Genomic DNA, 19,156 nt, shown 5'->3' with positions numbered 1-19,156 from the left:
ATATTAATAGCACATTTTTTCTCCATCCGTCGGGCACTGTTGGCACTTTCAAGAAGAAAGTCGATAAGAAAAAAAATCTTTTCAGGATCGAATTTCGTCCACGTAAATAAATAAATACCTAAGATTGTTCCGGTATCACAGCACAGCAGTGACTGCCCTCGACTTTTCATTTCTCAGTTACTGAATAGCACAGTCACGGAAAGTGGTCCTCCGGAATAAGAGTAATAAATATTCGAGGACCTATTTTCTTCATTGAACAACTTCACTATCAACGGCATAACGGAATAGTTTACCCTCCACCACCCAATAGCCCTTGGCATGGTCGCAGCCTGTATCGGGTAGAGTGGCCGTTGAATCACATCAAAATAAAAAGGCCTGACACTTGGACTCAAACCCGGATTGGGCTCCGCATAGATTTGTCAGTTCTCAGGGAGAACCCATCAAACTAATCCAATCAATCAACCGTGTCTTTTGGAATGCAAATCAGTCGTTGCTGATCTACGGTTTAATGGTCTTTCGGCTCCACTTCCCGAGAACAAATGACTCAATTTATTCGATCGGTCATTGAACCCCTCGCGGCAATAAGCTTTTAAATCCCATCGCCATCACGCGGCGAGCACTTCGGATCAAGTTCTCTTGAAAAAATACAAAACCTGCCCCACATCAAAAAATCGAAATCACACGCGGTCCTATTCTTCGGCATTCCCGCCGCGAGGGAGCGAGCGGTTGATTGTTTTGGAGGTAACCCGAATCTCTAGCAGCACTCCGAGTGATGGTGCAAGAATGGTTCCACCACCGGACCGATGAAGACCATTGCGTTGGAAATTGATATCACATCGCACCACCGAACCGCCGAGAGATTTTTTTTCAGCTCGTCATGATCTATGACGGCCCACCTCCAACGGTGTGGAATGTGTGTTTTGATTGTACCGTGCCTTCCGATTGCTGGGAGGAACCAGGTAGGTATGTATAGTTCTGAAGTGAGAGAATAAAAAAGCAGATCATTCTGATGTTGATCTACGATCTATTCTTTCGAACCCTTCCGAAGCACCCAACCCAGCAGCACTCGAGCATATACAAATACGGCGAAATGGCAAATGTAAGCTGGAGATGAAAAAGAATGAAAGAAACTGTAATCACGAGATGTTTGTAGGGAGATTGCGGAGTGTAGGCCGGGATAAATCAGGTTTTGAGCATGCTTGTTGCGATCGGTTGATTGCAGTGAATACATTATTATGTAGTAAAATTTGAACTGTTTTTTTATTTGCGAAAAAGAATCACTGGGATTCACCGTTATACTGAAGAGCATTGATATAACTATAAGGTGACTGTCATTGACTATCAATTAAGACGCCAATAATAAAGCTCAAGGTACTAGATCTTATTTCATTGGGGAGTTTATAGAAGCAATGAAGTCCTGGTGTGCAAAAGACGAAGTTGTTGATTAAAGTTCAATATTTAAAACGCTCTTTTATGATGTTATAGCTGTGAACCCGACTGACTCGTGGTGTCTTTCATGACTCTAGCTGACCAGAGATGAATTATGCCGCTGAACCTTGATAGCGTGTCATGAATGTTACTGTGTAAATAATGCCGGGAACGCGTTTTATGTTAAAAAATAACTGCGGAACAAAAATAGATAAAATATCTGTTGACGCTAATTGATTTGATTTACACCGAATTCATTATTTTTTTCGCAAACTCTTGTTTTGATAGGTAGGTTGTAGTAGGTTTCAACTGGTAGGTTTCAACTGATGTTTAAGAGAAGAATATTCAATGGCTTACTTTGGTAAATTCTATTTACAATTGCTTTCAAAATAAAATGTAAAATTACTCGAATCTATAAATGTAAGTGGAACAACTCATTTGAAGGCCTGTCGTGTGTGAAAGGCGGAATTGTAAACCCTAAGCATATAATACCATGTTATTTTCTTTATTGAATGTCACTTTTTCGAAAATTATGATTTTGGACTCCATATGTGCAAATAAATTATTTTTTTCATGCAGATTTTGATTACACAAATATTTTGGGACAGTTTCTGGCAACCATGCTCTAATAAGCTATCCAAGAAAATTTCAGTCACGAAATTTTAGGCTTTAGCGGTTGCAGAGTTTCAATTTTCATATTTCATAAACAAAATTCAAATTTTATTGAAAAATTGAAAAAAAAGATTGGGATATGTGCAAGCCCCATTGCAATAATATTAACAACTTCAAATGGACAGAGTAACTCTGTTCAACTTTTAAAACTTTATATCTAAAATGTTCACGATTCAGATCTGACACCAGTTAAGTAATATCATACTACGAGGATGAGTGATTTGTGGGTAGAGAATATTCACAGCAGAATATATATTTGAGGATCAAAAATTGTTTTAATTGAAACATCCTTTAAATTGGAGCTTTCAAAATCTACTTAACTCAAGACGACAAAACCTGCGCTTATAAAATAGTTTATTTGAATATAAATATGACGGTAGAAGGTTGTTTGGAGTTAAAGTTGTATTTTATGTAAACTGACAATGTTCTAATCAATTCAACAAACGATAAAACATTCATGAATTCTCGGAAGCCGGCTGCTCAGAGCCTTAAACACGTTGGAGAGCTACGTAGATTGTATAACTTATCAAGATGAATCCAAAGTCTTGTATCCCTTATACTAACACATATTTCCTTACCCGATGACTGTAACAACGTTATCTAATGCATATAACTCTTGAAACGAGCATATTGATGATGCACAGCAATTGATTCTCTGTGCAATTTCGATAGTTCTGGTCAATAACGGAGTGGCAACCACGAATTGTACGCTCATCATGCTCATGCTCGAAATCTATGTTAATAAAATAGTGTAACAATTTAGATTTTAAAAACACATCATTCGAACACGATCTACGCTACAAGGAAAAGCAGACATAGGAAATTTCAAATTGAAAAAGGAAAATGAAACATGAAAAATTAAAAGTAACAATGAAAAATGAAAATTGATAGCGAAAAAAGAAATTAAAAAAGCATAAAATGACAAAATAAAAAAATGACATAAAATTTATGCCAAAATGACGACAAATTGACAACAAATGATGAAAAGTTATGAAAAAATGATGACAATGACGATAAAATGCCAACAAATTTATGAAAACATGATGACAAAATGATGATAAAATGACAAAAAATAACCACTCCAACCAGCTTTTCCTTCTACTGCTTGGTGGGAGGATAGGAAGATAATAGCCTTAGCCGACGCCAATCAATGATCGCTCAGCTCCAGGGCCGCCGAGAGGGGGGGGGGACCGGGGTGTTTCCCTCCGGGCCCGAAGTTTTGAATGGGGCCCGGATTTTTAATAGAAACTAAAATTTTGACAAATACTTTTTCGACAAAAATTTATTTGAGAATACAATTAAAAATTTAATATTTTGTGTATGAGGTAACTAGAATAGCGAAAATTCTAAACTACTGCATATTTGATATGTTTATACCAACCTAATTCTCGCATCGAAACAAGATCAGACTCAAGCTCACCTGGGTTCGAATCCCAACCCCGCACACAGGAATAGAGATTTGTTATAGAAAAATTCTTAACCTGAATGAAGAAGCGAATGGCCTTAAGGTTAAAATGTCTATAATCGAAACAAAAATATGATCAGACTTGTAAGGGTTAAACAATTAAATGGTTTGATAAGAAGTCATAAGGTTGTCTTCAAATTTCGCCAATTTGAAATCGATTTTTTTGATTTATTAAATTTCCAATCTTCGAAAGCGCTGGATTAGTATCGAAAGTAATTATTGAAAGAAAAAACCCTGTTTAGGGTTGCCACACCGGTTTTTTTCCGAGGCCCGGAGGGCCGAGTCTCATATACCAATCGACTCAGCTCGACAAATTGAGACAATGTCTGTATGTGTGTGTATGTATGTATGTACAAAATGTCATGTAATTATCTCAGCAATGGCTGAACCGATCTTAATGAAACTAGTTTCAAATGAAAGGCCTAACGTTGCCATTTGACACTATTATTTTTGATTTTCGATATGTTGTTTACTTTCTGAGATATGGGTGATTTTGTCAAAACACAGCAGGTTTTTTGCAAATAACTTTAAAAAAATACAATATCGTCCCACAAACCGCACATAAATAGAAAGCTTGTAAAAATACCTTTCTAACAAGCTACAGATTGTCTAAATCCATGCACGAGCGGCGGAGATATTAAACATTTTGTATTTTTAGTCCTCGCTTACCAATTTCCACTAATTAAAAATGAGATTGTTTCATACAGAGTATTGCTTTACTGGTGTTTTAGGGGCAAAACTAAACCGATTTTGAATATCGGGGTATGAAAACACATCTACGTGATTCAAGGAATTCGATGTTGAGAACATTTTGTGAATTACCTTTATAATAAATGAACTATTTCTCAAAAATCAATATATAAGTTCACTTCAAAGACAAAATAATGTGTTGATAAAGAAACAGTGAGTTCTAGTATTTATCCTTTGGATTAGGCATTGCGTTCAATCATGAGGTAAATGTTGGATGGTATATCAATACACAAATCAACAAGTAATTCACCTAGTAGTGAGATAAAAGATTTCTCATATAATTATACTCGTGGCGTCACCGAAAGCAACTGTATGTTTGAAGCCCAAAAATCTAGTGACAATTTAGCTCTTTTCCTTTTACTACTCACATTAATTATGACAAGAATGAAAGAAATCAATATATCATAATAATATACCTATAAAAATAATGTCACTGCATTAACCAACATTTGCCATTCCTCACACGCCTCCCCCCCCCTCCATCTCTCTTTCTCTCTCTCTCTCTCTCTCTCTCTCTCTCTCTCTCTCTCTCTCTATTTCGCTCTTTCTCTTTCTCTCTCTGTCTCTCTTCTATCGCATCTATCTAGCTATTTCTGTATCGATTTCTAAGTTGTGTGATAATCTGCCAATCTGAAATATTTATTAATTGTAATTGCGAACTGGGTAATATGAAAGTTTGACGATGAAAATTTTCAAAAGAAACATTCCACTATTCGTATCTCTATTGAATTTTGAATGAAATATATGATCAAAGACTGAAAGCTGAAGTCAGCAGGATTGGTCTTGCCATCAACGTTTCGAAGACAAAATACATGAGAGGAAGAGGTTCTAGAGACGACAATGTGAACCTCCCACCCGAGTTCGGATTGACGGTGACGAAATCGAGATGGTCGACGAATTCATGTATTTGGGCTCACTGGTAACCGACGATAATGATAACATCAGAGAAATTCAGAGACGGATCTTGGCGGGAAATCGTGCCTACTTTGGACTCCGGAGGACGCTCCGGTCGAACAAAATTCGCCGCCGCACGAAGTTGATTATCTACAAGACGCTGATTAAATCGGTGGTCCTCTACGGCCACGAGACCTGGACTATGCTCGTGGAGGACCAACGCGCTCTTGGAGTTTTCGAACGAAAGGTGTAGCAGATGGAAGACGGAACGTTGCGCAGGCGAATGAACCATGAGTTATATCAGCTGCACATTCGTTGTATTGGTACGAACTTTCATGAAAAAAAAAACGGATCAAAGACCAAAAATATCCACAAATCAGATCCAGGAAAAGAAGTCTCCCAAAGTACCCACTCTCGATGGGGGATGCTATTCCAATGTGTCTTCTAACTTATCGTCGTCTATATCTGGATATACTGAGTAGTTTGAACCATTTCTTTTTCACAGTATTGGTCTGTATAGGACTTATTTATCCATATTTCCTGCACGAGAATTCCGAACGAAAACAATATGAAAGCTATAAGGATGAATGGAAAGAGACTGCATTGCAATCAACTGAATGCACGGCTTTTATGCTATCGACATAGCCTAGACATTTCACATTATTTACTTCAATGCAAATAAAAATTTTGAAATATCTACCTGTCTCATTCACGAATCGCATTCTCCCTGTCGTTCTCTGTTCAAGGGGCTTGAATGCACATGTAACCTTGTCTCACTTTACTATATTCAATTGCGTGTTAAAATACTGGACCAGTAAATTCTATTCTGTACATAAATCTTTTTTTCGGGAATATGTGACCAAAAAGTAAACTTCGAATTCCAAAGCAAATTGAACGTTCCAGGTTCCTGATAAATAATTAAGGTCCAACAAGAAAGTAGAAACACCAGATAATCTTAAAACGACGCCGTCAAGTAAAGAAGCATGAAAACAAAAAGAATAAAACCAAAAAAGATGGAAGCCCTAGAAAGTCCATTGCATATTTATAAGCCTTTTCTCAGAAGATGGGATTTTCAAAACATTTCAAAACTTTTTGATGCAATGGTTCTCAAATTCGTACAATCCGGTTTATTCATTTTCTTTATTCAAAAATGTTTTTAGCTTCAAATATATGACCGTTTCATTTTAATTAATTATTTCATTCCGCATCTTTTTATTCGTTTTGTTCATCTGCGTTCATTTTACTTATTTTATTCGTTTCATTCTTTGGATTCACTCTGATCAGTTTATTCTTTTTGTGCATTTTACTCATATCATTCATTTAACTTATTGTATTCATTGTTTTCATTGTATGCATTTTATTCATTTTTTCCAGTTTATTCATTTTGTTCAGTTTCTTCATTTTAATAATCTGACTACTTTTTCAGTTTCAATAATTTCATCAAAATAATTTATTTGATTCAATTTATTTCTTTATATTAATTTATAACCTTTTACCATTGTTCAATTTTTCATTTTAATCAATGCATTTAATTCTGCCAATTTTCTTCTTTTTATTCATTTTATCACTTCAGCTCATTTTGTTTATTTGATTCGTTTGTTTTATTTATGCATTTCATTTATTTTTTACTTTATTCATTTTGTTCATCCATTCTTTTTATTCATTTGATCCATTTCATTAATTTGATTCATTGTATTCACTGGATGAATTAAATCAATTTGATTCTTTTGATTCATATGATTCATGTGATTCATTTGATTCATATGATTCATTTAATTCATTTGATTCATTTGAGTCATTTGATTCATTTAATTCATTTAATTCATTTGATTCATTTGATTCATTTGATTCATTTTATTCATTTGATTCATTTTATTCATATCTTTAATTTTATGCATTTCATGTTCAGTTATTCGTTTTATTTCATTCAATTTGTTAGTATGAGTCAAATTATTCTATTAATCTTATAACTATTTCTAAATATAATCTTAATTTTTATTTAATAACCTAATCTAATTTGATTCGTGTATATTATAATTTTGGTTTACATTAATTTTTCTACTCATTTATTGAATTTAAAAACCTATTATTTCATTTTTTGCTTTACTTTTTTATTTCGTTCGTTTTGTTGATTTCTATAATTTATTCAGTTTAAGCGAGATTTTATTCGTGCAAGACTAGAAACTATTTTCATCGCACTTCTAGTTGGGTGCCTACTTCTGGTGAGTTCTGCAAACTAATCCAATAGTGAAATGTGTAAGAAATGTCTCATCTCACTGCAAGGTGGATTAAATCGGTTTTTATAGTTTGTTTTGGTTTTTCTCGATTAAACATTTTTTGACAATTAACATTAATTTGTTTATTTCGTTGATTTTGTTGTTTTAGCTCTTTTGTATATTCTTTTAATATTTAGTTTTCCTATTGTTTTTTTATCTTTTGCCGTTGATCGCCGTTTAGATATTTTTAATTTTTGTGATTACTGCATTTTTAATCTTGCCATTTCCTTACTTTTATAAATACTATTAACAAAAATGGCTCTTTTCAAAGTTACCAAAACTGCCGAAGAGGTATTAAAAACTCCCAAAGTATAAAAAAACTCTACGTCTTTTCCTTCATTGGCACTACAAACAACTAGAGCAAAAAATGGTACATAAATATAAAATTTCAGTGTGCTATACATAATATCAGCGAACTCCAATGGATTTCAAACATTGACTTTCTTGTACTCAGGCAATACACATTGATGGGGGCCCATACATTGGACTTCCCGGGCCCGCATTTTCTCTCTGCGGCCCTGCTCAGCTCTCAACGTTTCCATGTCTTACTCCTTCACGGCGGACAGTTGCGCCTTTCGGATTCCATCTCCTTAATGTCTTTATGAATGTTGTTGTGGACGCTTCTCCTCCTCCTGCTCTTTCTGAATAACTTCAACTTCTGCTGGTTGTGGTGATCTCATCAAAACACCACTAGCGAACGGATTCGCCGCGCCTGCTCCGTATGTGTGAGTTTCCTGTTTGTACATAGTTGCTTCTTGTGATCCCACGGTGTGTGCCATTTAATCTCACACAATTTTGTCAGAGATGGCTGAACCGATTTACACACACTTAAATTCAAATGAAAGGTATACCCGAGCAAAATCTCATGGGCCCAGACACAATCCAACCCCTTCAAAAGACCATACTCGTGGTCCGTGCCAATTTTCGGAACCTTTAAAACACCACCATAAGCTGCGAATACATGTTTAGTTGATCCGATATCCGGTTCCGGAGTTGAATTCCATATCCGGATATCTTTAATTCTTGAAATCAGTTGACGCTAGGTGTTTGAAGCCAACAGTGGAGGCATCTATTCAACAGACTGCATGTTAAGGTGTATGGGGAAAAACTGAATATTATAATAAAATTAATTATATTTTTAATCTAATATTGCTGTAAAATAAATGACATGTTATATCACACGAACGAAAATGTAAAATAATATGCTTTTTGTGATGCTCCCATTGAGTGCATCGAATTCAACTTCTTTGAATGTTTACATTCGTATTGATTTACATGTCGTTTAAATTTCATTATTTTTTGGCGAATTTAACTCTTTTATTATGAAAAAAAGCTTCAACGAGTTTTAAAAGTTGTCCGAAGACACCATTTACCAGAAATAAAAAAAATAAGAATTATTTCCAAACAGTTTTTTTTGATAGGAACACCCTAAGCTGCTCAATTAAAATAGCTATAAAATAAAAACTTTTGGAGATACAACTATGAAGTCTTCAGCAAAGTTTCTTGGTATAAGTTCCTCTACAGTGTTGCTGAAGACTGCAATATTCTATCTTCCCACATCTAGAAAATAATTTTTTGTAGTACCCTAACAATAAGAGTCACCCTAATACCATCAACATCTTAAGATGGCCTGTTTGATACTAATTATTTGTTATGAAGACATCGAGCTCTAAAATATAAAGTTTAGCTACAAACATTTTAGTCCTCCTTAGGGACGATCCATAAATGACGTAGCATTTTTTGAGTGATTTTTAGCACCCCCCTCCCCCATCGTAGCATTTCGTCACAAACCTCTAAATACCCCCCCTGGTAATTACGTAGCTTGACGGTAATTCTCCCCCCCCCCTTGACCCCGCAAAATTAAAAAAAATAATTAGAAACTATGTTAGTTATTCCCCTTTAAAAAAGCTACGTAGCATGACATGACCCCCTACCCCCCTGTCGTCACACATCATCACAAAATACAAAACTCCCCTCTCTCCCATATAATGTTACGTCATTTATGGATGATCCCTTAATTGTGAAGTCGGACCACTGTGCACTAGAGTGGCAAGAACAGAATGACTCTCATCGGCTCACCCTGAGTCGATTTCTCGTTCCACCTGGAGTAATCACTTCAAATTTGAAACAAATCGGACAAGTAAAGCTACCAGACCAACATGCAATTTTTAGAAAATTCACATGGAGATTAGCTCGCATTTTCACCGTTGGGTGGCACGGTATGGATCACCAACACTAACATTTCAACGGAGATAGATATAAATTAGGTGTCTTCTACAAAGTTCTAGAACAGACATTTTGCAGTAATTCTTCCAACCGTCTCGATATGCTATCTCTCCTCTATGAAAAGTTAGTGCTGGCCTATGCGGTCACAGGAGGAACAAATTTTTATTACGCATAATTGTCCCATGTATATAGTGAATCTCATAGTACATGGGACAAATATGCTTATAACGGCAGCGTAGGACTAAAAAGATCGATTCTTACATATTGACTTCCCCAGGATCAGACAAAAAATTATCGCTACTGTCTCCTTTCATCTTCGTTCTTCATTCATCCATCTAATTGTTATATTTTTTACACTAATTGGACCAATCCATGATCGACTTATCGTTGCCAGCCAGATTCTATTTGCCCTGGAAGGGCAATGATGCTCACATTCCGTTATAGCTTGTAGGGAAGAAGCGTGCCATCAGAATCGTATCACACTTCACGCCCGTGCTGACATTGCATTCCTAATAAAAGCAAGTAGAGATGCTCGGGTTTTGGATTTTACAAAGCTGTCCCACTTACAAACTCTCGTAATCGAGGAAAACTTATTTTGGGAGTATCCATTTTGGTTTAGACGTGTTCAAGTTTTAAAATTCTCAGATTCGAATCGGGTCGAATATTGAAGAGTGATAAATTCACAGGTTTTCTGTCGGCTTCGAGAATCGTAAACCCGGCCATCTCTAACAGCAAGTAATAATAGTTATATTGCATGCTCTCACCATGGCATCACCGGGAAGAAAGCCAATAAAGTGCACCTATCAAAGTGCGCACAAACTCGACTGATGCGATATAATAAACGGTGCTTTTTTTGTTATTCACGACTAGAGGTACAGCAAACATGTAACGGGAATTCTTCAATAATTTAATTATGATTTTTATACCTCTACGGTTCTTGCCATTGACCGAGTATAGCCACGATGACGCTTGAATGGCTGCGTTACAAGCTCAGATTAGACTCACCCAGATCTCACGACCCCAGTGAAGCTGTTTTTTTCGTACTCTCCTTCAAAGCCAAACGCCTGAGGGTGAATAAGCAATTATGTTAACTTTTATCTTTTTAACAATTTTCTCTTTACTCCTTCGCATTTTTCAGGTGACGTCCTCAGCGGAGTGTGCTTTGTGGGTCAACTGGATACCCACTCGCTGGCGGTGTTTCTGCTGATACCGCTGTGCATCTACTTATCGATCGGGGCGCTGTTCCTGCTGGCCGGCTTCGTATCACTGTTCCGCATCCGGACGGTCATGAAGCACGACGGTACGCGAACCGACAAACTGGAACGGCTGATGCTGCGGATCGGATTCTTCAGCGGCCTCTTCATCCTGCCGGCGCTCGGCTATTTGGGTTGTTTGTTCTACGAGTATTACAACTTCGACGACTGGATGGTCCAGTGGAACCGACAGATGTGCAAGATTTTTTCGATCCCCTGCCCGACCGGCGGTAGTGGTAGGCACGCTGCAGTGCCACCACCCGTCGGACCCGACGATGGCAAGCCCATCTTTCACATCTACATGGTGAAGTACGTGTGCTCGATGCTGGTCGGGGTCACCTCCAGTGTGTGGCTGTGGTCCGGAAAGACCGTCATCAGCTGGAGGCAGTTTGCGGAGCGTTTGCAGGGAAAGGACACGAGAAATCGAGGTGCTTATGTCTAGGGTAGAAGGGGGAAGTTGAGGGGAGGGCTGGAATTGAGTTGACAGAGATGCGGTAAGGCCCCGCGGGGGGATCCAAGTGTTGCTGTCGTCGGTTGAATGTCGCAATCGAGGTTGTATCGGTAAGCCAGTAGGGTTGTAGGTTGACAAGAATTGAGAGCTTAGTCTTATTTTGGTTTGTTTATTGTAAGAATATAAGTACTTGATTTCGAAATTGCCGGTAGCTTACACTCTACAAGTAAAGGAAGTTTATCAATGTGACTGCTTCAAACGATGGTATATTTCAGAGACAATAGGAAGAGAGGCGAATAGTGAAACTCATACCAATTATTTCTATTATAATTTAGCAACTGCTTCTGCAGCTGCTTGACTTCAGTTTTATTTTGAAACCATATTGTATCGTGCTCTTCAGATATTTTTTTTTGCGATTGACGGGTTTGAAAACCGGTATGAATGTTCTTCGTTTTTCGGGAAAGGGGGTAACCCCAGTACTCCCAACAATATATCCGGAACTATGGTCATTTCCGGAAAGATGGTCTTGGTTCCTAAAACTAGACAAATTTTATATTCATTTCAAAACAACTGCATAAAGTTTAGTTAGAACGCGGCTGAGGATCTTTCTTTTGAAATTTAATAATTTTAATGAAATGGAGGTTGGGAACGTAAGAGTTAAATGGATTCAAACAGCAATTCAACATTCAGGATTCAATTTATTTGAAACATTTTGTACTACACGTATACAAAGTTCGAAGGGCAACAAACAAAGGCGGAAACCTAACCACGGGGGCAAAACTTGCACATGGAAGCTGTACATGAAGTGGAAGAAGACGTCCAGTTTCGCTACCAAATCCTTGTTTGGCAAGGGATCCGCGGATGTGGCGAATATTCCATTCTTCAATGTCAACTGATAAATCTAGCTTCCATAAGTGACCAAAAGTCTCCAGAAGTGACAGCTGCACTTCTTGAGGACTCACAAAGGCTTGATTTTGACTCGGTCGGACGTGGCATCTTTCACTCTGCCATCTTAGACTGATTGAGAACCAACAATGGTATTTTTGTACTACATTTTGACCTAACAAAAAATCATGAAGGCAAACGTTCGTAAAATTTAAAAAAAAAAGTTTAAAAATGCCCTTGTGAAAGAGCAGGGTATCCCGCTTTTGGAACATTTGAAGACCTATATTATATGACCTGTTCTGTTTTCGATTTTTTCGAAAGTTTTTGTGAACATTCTTACATTGTGAGGTGTTCCCAATCAAAGTATGTATGGGTAACACAAGCAGAACACTCTTATACAGTGAAGAGCCGATTTTATAAGCCCCCGTTTTTGAATGCCCCAAATTTGACCACAACCGATTTTTTTCAGTTTTTTTTGGCCTGATCTTGTCATTCTCATATGAAAATCCGTTTAGTGTTCTCTAGCAGACGAACCAAGTCAAATTCGTGTAGATCAATTCTAGAGCAAATTTTTCTTAAAATATAGTCGCTAAATTTGTTAAAATAAAAATATCAATTTTATTCTTTTTCATTTTCATTTATTCTGCACTGAAAGACCCCTTTAAGATAAATTTAAACTAAATGAGAGGCTAAGAACCAGAATGGGTTAAAATTTTGTTCAGAACAACAGTGGATTAAAATATTCTGTTTGATCCGAAATCAAATATTAATTCATTCAAAAATTGTTCGAAAAAAATTTTAGGGGATAAGAGGTATAAAATATTAACCCTTTTTTGCGCCAAGAAAATAATATATAGGGTCACAACAGGTGCTCAGATTATTTCTTGTTCCGACTTGTGGGTGATGAAATTTTAGCAAATTTTTCACTAGCATGCAGACATTTTATTGACGCGCCGCAGTGAAAACCGAGATGGCAACTTCCGGTTACCACAAGATAGTGAGAACCATCATCCATATAGTTGTCATTTAAAAGAAGGTGCTCAGCAGATATCGAAAATTGACGATTAGCGCCATTTTGAAATCAAAGATGGTGACTTCCGGTTCCCTGAAAGTAAACCATCATCATTATTGGTGTCGTTTGGAAAAGGGTGGTCATTAGACATCGCAAATTGATAAACACTATTTTGGAATATCAAAGAAACTGTCATCAAAACAGCTGTCGTTCGAAAGGGGCAGTCAGTAGACAACGAAAATTGATAAATAACGCCATTTGAAAATTCAAGATTGTAACTTGCAATTTCCAGGAAATAGTGAGAATCATGATCAATATGGGTGTCATTTGAAAGCGACTGTTCAGTAGAGAACGGAAGTTGAAGTTGATGAGCCATTTTGAAATTCAAGATGGCGACTTCCGAAGACCAAAAAACAGTGGAAACAATTATAACAACATCCTGCGAGGACAATACATTTTTTTAGTTCATCACAGAATTCCTTGTTGAACAAGGAATGAGTTTTTTCAATTCGATGTCTGGATAGATTAAACTTGCCGCGCCATTGGCGGAATTCAAAACATTATTTATTACGCTTCTTTGAATTACATTATTTAGTTTGATTTTTGTTACTTAATTATTAAAGTTATTAAAAAACGTTAAAAGATATCCACAGAAGTAAGAGTCACGCGCGCGCCTCTCATATCAAAATATTGCTGTAGATACCAAGGGTGATGAGTCTGTATAGCTACTTACGTTTTATTGGCACACACGTTATTCATATTTCCGATATACGTGATGCGTTTTTTATCACTAAGACATCTGACAACATGCTTCTGTAGGTATTTCTAAAGTACGGGCAGACTTAACTGGGTTTGCGCATACTGAAAGGCGGAGTTAGTTAGAAGATTTTATTGGGTGAGAAGAATGAATTATGTTGAAGTAGTTGCTGCTTTGATTGCAATATTCTCGATAGCTCTAACAATATGGGCATTTTTGGAACGGTCTTGATAAATAGATGATGGAAAATCTGGAGTCTGTTTGAAATCTAAAATGGTGACTCCTGGTTGAGCAATGTTCTAGATAACTAAAACAATATGGGTATTTTTGGAACGAGCTTTACTAGTAGTTGATGGAAATGGACGTTTGGCGCCATTTGGAACTCGACTTCAGGCTAAGCAATATTCTAAATTCGTGTAGGTGATTAAAATTTACGTTTGACGCCATTTCGAAGTCCAAGATGGCGACTTCCTGTTGAACAATATTCTTGGTAATTCAAACAATATGAGTGTTTTTGGAACGGGCTTGATGAGTAGATGATAGAAATGGTAGTTTGGCGTAATTTCGAATTCCTAAATTGTGGCTTCATTTGAGCGAATTCTGTACAACTGCAACTATAAGGGTACTTTTGAATAAGCTTGACGAGTAGATGACGGAAATCGAAAAGTGACGTCATTTTGAAGGTCAAGATAGCGTTAATATTCTCGGTAAACCACAACAATGTGGGCAGTTTTGGTACAGGTCTGACAAAAAAGATGAAAATGATATTTGGAACCATTTTTGAAATCCAAGAAGGCGACTTTCGGTTGAACGATATTCTCGATAACCTCAATTTTAAAATTTTGTAGAGGGCGTGTGAAGCTGATGATGAAATTGGGTGTTTGGCGCAATTTCGAATTCCAAGATGGCGACTTCCAGTTGAACAATATTCCCGAAACCCTAACAATATGAATATTTTTTGGAACGGGCTTGACAAGTAGATGATGAAAATGGTTTGAGGTTCTAAAGAAATTTTAACCGTCATCTTTGATTCCAAAATGTTTTCAAATATTGATTTTCTTTATCTACTCGTCGTTCCGAAAATATCCACATTGTTGAGTTTGCATAGAATATTTCCAAACCAGTAGTCGCCATCTTGGATATCAAAATAGCTTCAGACGTCCTTTTCCGTCAATCACTCGACAACCCCATTCCAACAATACCCATACCGTTGAGATTCTAGAAAATTAATTTTAATCCAAAGTCGCCATCTTGAATTTCGAAATGGCTCCAGGCATCGATTACCGCCATCCACTCGTCAACCCCATGACGAAAATACTCATATTGTTGAAGTTAACGGGAATTTATCTAAACCGGAAGAAAATGTGAGCGCCGATGAAAAATAACGTTATCGGCGGCATTGGTGCGACTTAGACCAGCGGTGGCGGCGTGACGCCGGTCGCCAAAATTGGTTGCGGCGCGGCGGCGTAATACGGCGTTATATATTTTTTGATGAGACGGGAAGTAGTAATGACTTCTTGCTCGAACCTTGCCGTGTTGACTCTTGTATCTGCGTGTTTCAAAACTATGCCAAGGATTGATGATGTAGCGGTATCATCAGTTTTCAATATAATACAGTGGTTTTCAACCGGAAATTAATTATATTTGATTAAATTTAAATGAATCTATCTAATAAGGCTATATGACGGAGTTTTCGTGAAGTGGAATAATGAAAGTCGCCTTTCTTCAGTTTCATCACCTGCGTAATGCAGTACTAATATCATTTAACATGTTAGAAAAATGATCTGGATTTGAGTCTGGGCGTTTTCCGGGTTAGTCTGATCATATGATACACAGAACTGAATATTTTGGCTACGTATTCCGTAAGCAAAGGATCGTAGTATGAAAAAATTGCGAAATGCTGCGGATTTCTAATATGGATCTTAAGAACATTAGGTGAATATGTTACTACATTTTATCTGCGGGAATGTTCTACTGCATCAAATAGAAACGAAAGAAACGAAAAATTGAAAGGATGATATTCTTGAGTGAATCTGTTATAAACTTAGAACAGAAAACTTTCCACCATGCCGATATGAGTCTGTCTAGCCTGGGGACGGGCATAGCGTAGTTGGTAAATCGTACGCAGCTCACCTGGGTTTAATTCCCAACCCCGCACATAGGGTTAGAGATTTTTCCAAAAAGATATTTCTTTAACCCGAAAAGAGGCGAGCGACCCTAAGATTAAAACCTCTATAATCAAAAAAAAAGTCTGTTTAGCCCTAGTCTTCAGTTCTTCGTTTCGTTTCGTATCCGAATCTTAACAATGAACAGGACAATCACATGACTAGTGCAAGGATCCTACTGACTTCTAAGAACCCTTCCTGGCTGAGGCTCGAGCATACAACGGGTTGCTTATGAAACCAACGCCTTACCTTCTGAACTGCCAGACCAGGATTAGTAGTTAAAACCCATGAGCCTGTACGATATTCTTAGCACATATTGCACCACCGCTTAACACATACCGTTTACCGACCTATTCAGCTGAGTTTCGTTTGTCCAGAACTCGGAACGGAAATGCCGTTCTGTTCGAAATCAAAGTGTTATATTCAATAAGGTGATCGTTTCACAAAGAACATACCTGAGTTCTTTCATTCAGTACACATTTAGGTCAAATATAGAATTGGCGTGCGTTTAAATATGGTCGACGGGTCAAAACTCAAACTGACCATTTTTTCTGAAATCAGCGGCATGTACAAATCATTTGCGGCGGCAGCGTGGCGCACACCTCTAACCGGAATCTTGAATTTCAAAATGGCTCCAGATCTCGTCCAGATTTCCGTCATCTACTTCTCACCCCCATTACTAAAATACCCAGGTTATTGAGAATTTATCTAAACCGGAAGTCGCCAACTTGGTTTCCTAAATTGCGTTCAACATCGATTTTCGTCATGTACTCGTCAACCCTGTTCCAAAATTATCCAACTTTTAATAAGAACAGGTAGCTAAAATATTTTAATTCATATACAACTTCATACTGTACTGCACGTATTCAATTTTTTTGCGAACTTGCTTCGTTAAAAAAGAGTTCGTAATTTCGGTTTTAGTTCGTAGAAAATTATCTAGTGGACTGATCCTTTTCAAAATTTCAGACAATAAAACGTAATCCTTTAGTAAGCTTATGGCATATTTATTTCACTCTCACGCTACGCTTAACTGTACGGAAACCCACTTTTTATGCATGTCTACCTCAGATTTGACCTCTTGGGATGCTTCCGTAGTGCCTACTTTATAATTGCCCAGTATTTTTCAATGGGTCTTAGTTCCGGTGCGTTGGAATGGGGGGGATTGGGTTTCATGTGCTTGGATAAGAAAGTGACCCCGTTAGCTTCTTGCCACTCCAGGACAACATTTAAATAGTGGCTCGAAGATAGATCCAGCCAAAAGATCGTAGGGCACTCGTGTTGCTTCAATAGAGGAATCAGACGCTTCTGTAGACACTCCTTGAGGTAAATCTCCCCGTTTAAAGTCCCTGTAGTCATAAACGACGTACTCCGTTTTCCACATAAGCAGATCGCTTGCCAAATCTTGTATTTATTGGTCAGCTCTGAAAGCTTCTACTTCCTTGCTTCCCACATAAAAAAACGCAAATGCAACCGAAAAATTCTCGTTTCCACAGTTTTTGACAGTGGTGTGTCGAAAAAGGGTGGTATTTTAGTAATTGTTTTCTAAAATCGCTATATCATCTGTTAACGCTGTTTGATAGCTACTGACATAGAATAGCATCAGCGTTATGAAATACAACTTTTACATGTAACAACTACATGAACTATTCCAGAAATTATAAACAGCAGCGCGCTTAGTTTATGATTACACTTTATGGAGTATGCGCGAAGAAATTCTTACTAGTCATCATTCCGTCTTCTTGATGAAGGTACTCTTCGCCCTCAAACTACGTCTTGCACCTATGGAGGTCAGATTACACCATCCGGGATCATCAAGTTTGACCATCTCCGATTAGGGGCGCTATTCTCACAGTCACGTCACTTGGTGATTAGAAGGAAATTTTCTTCTAGTCACTAAGTGACGTGACTGTGAGAATAGGGCCCTAGAACAAAACTCTGCAGTAGTGTTCGGTTTATGGATCTGCATGATATTCTCTGGCAATCGCAACATTTCGATACCAGAGCAATTTTTTAAAAGAGCGTAGACATTTTTGCGTGCTTTACTTTCAAATAAAAATTGTTCTATTATGCTATTTTATACAGCAATACTATCTGGGAGCGAGTTATATGGAATGAATACCTCTACGGGAAAAAATATACACTGAACAAATGTCATTTCTCACAATAAAATTCATGTTAAAAGTTTGAATAGAATTTTTTTTAATTTTTCTGCATTTTGTCAAAAAAATGTGGAGGGAATTAAACTTATTTTGTTTTTGAAGTCATCCCGAAAACAATTTTTTTTTGATAACAATGATATTAAGAAGATTCCGTGAGAAAATTTCATAATGGGACTCAAAGTGTTTTACGAGATATTTCAATTATAACAGGCCTATCACTGGGCGATTAATCTAAAATTATCTTCCTTTAAATTTATGATTGTAATATTTCGCAAAGCATCCACTTCCAAATATTCACACAATCTTTTTTAACGAAATTCTTAATATTTAACGAAAAAAATAAGTAAAAAATTGATCCAAATTTAGAAAAATTCTATTTGTTTCTAATAATTGCAGATTGCATGAGTTATATAACAAAAAACTTTTGTATTTTTTTTTTGGTTAGCTTATTTGAAAACGCAATTTTTTTCCATATATAGAATCGTTTCCGAGTTATCAGTGATTGAAAAATGTTCAATTTTAAAAACTGACGAATTTCGCGCTATCTGGAACAAATGTTGGCAGCACTCTCTCAGATTTTAATGAAACCTTGTGTACATGAGAACTTTGTCACAAAAAGCCACTTTGTATACTTTGTTTCCCCAAACATGATCTAGACTGTCTTTTGAAAAGGGTAAAACATTTTATACCATTTTTTTCAAACTGCTTGTCAAGACCATTCCGAAAATATCTAGTCTCTCTAGATTCTAGACTGTGAACTCTG

The 19,156-nt window shown here is 37.0% G+C and overlaps 1 protein-coding gene across 1 annotated transcript in view; it reads left to right on the top strand.

Moving 5' to 3' along the window:
- Window positions 1-18,697, top strand: part of LOC131693693 (frizzled-like) — a 333,538-nt gene extending 314,841 nt beyond the window's left edge. Inside the window, exon 5 of the mRNA XM_058981743.1 lies at window positions 10,850-18,697. Within this exon, the coding sequence (XP_058837726.1) occupies window positions 10,850-11,406 (557 nt within the window). The 3' untranslated portion in view covers window positions 11,407-18,697. The remainder of the gene's footprint in view (window positions 1-10,849) is intronic.
- Window positions 18,698-19,156: the final 459 nt, after the last annotated feature.

The sequence above is a fragment of the Topomyia yanbarensis genome, chromosome 3, assembly GCF_030247195.1.
Source record: "Topomyia yanbarensis strain Yona2022 chromosome 3, ASM3024719v1, whole genome shotgun sequence".
NCBI classification, from domain to species: domain Eukaryota; kingdom Metazoa; phylum Arthropoda; class Insecta; order Diptera; family Culicidae; genus Topomyia; species Topomyia yanbarensis.
Note: the sequence above shows the minus strand (reverse complement) of the source record. Positions and strands in the feature narration are given on the sequence as shown.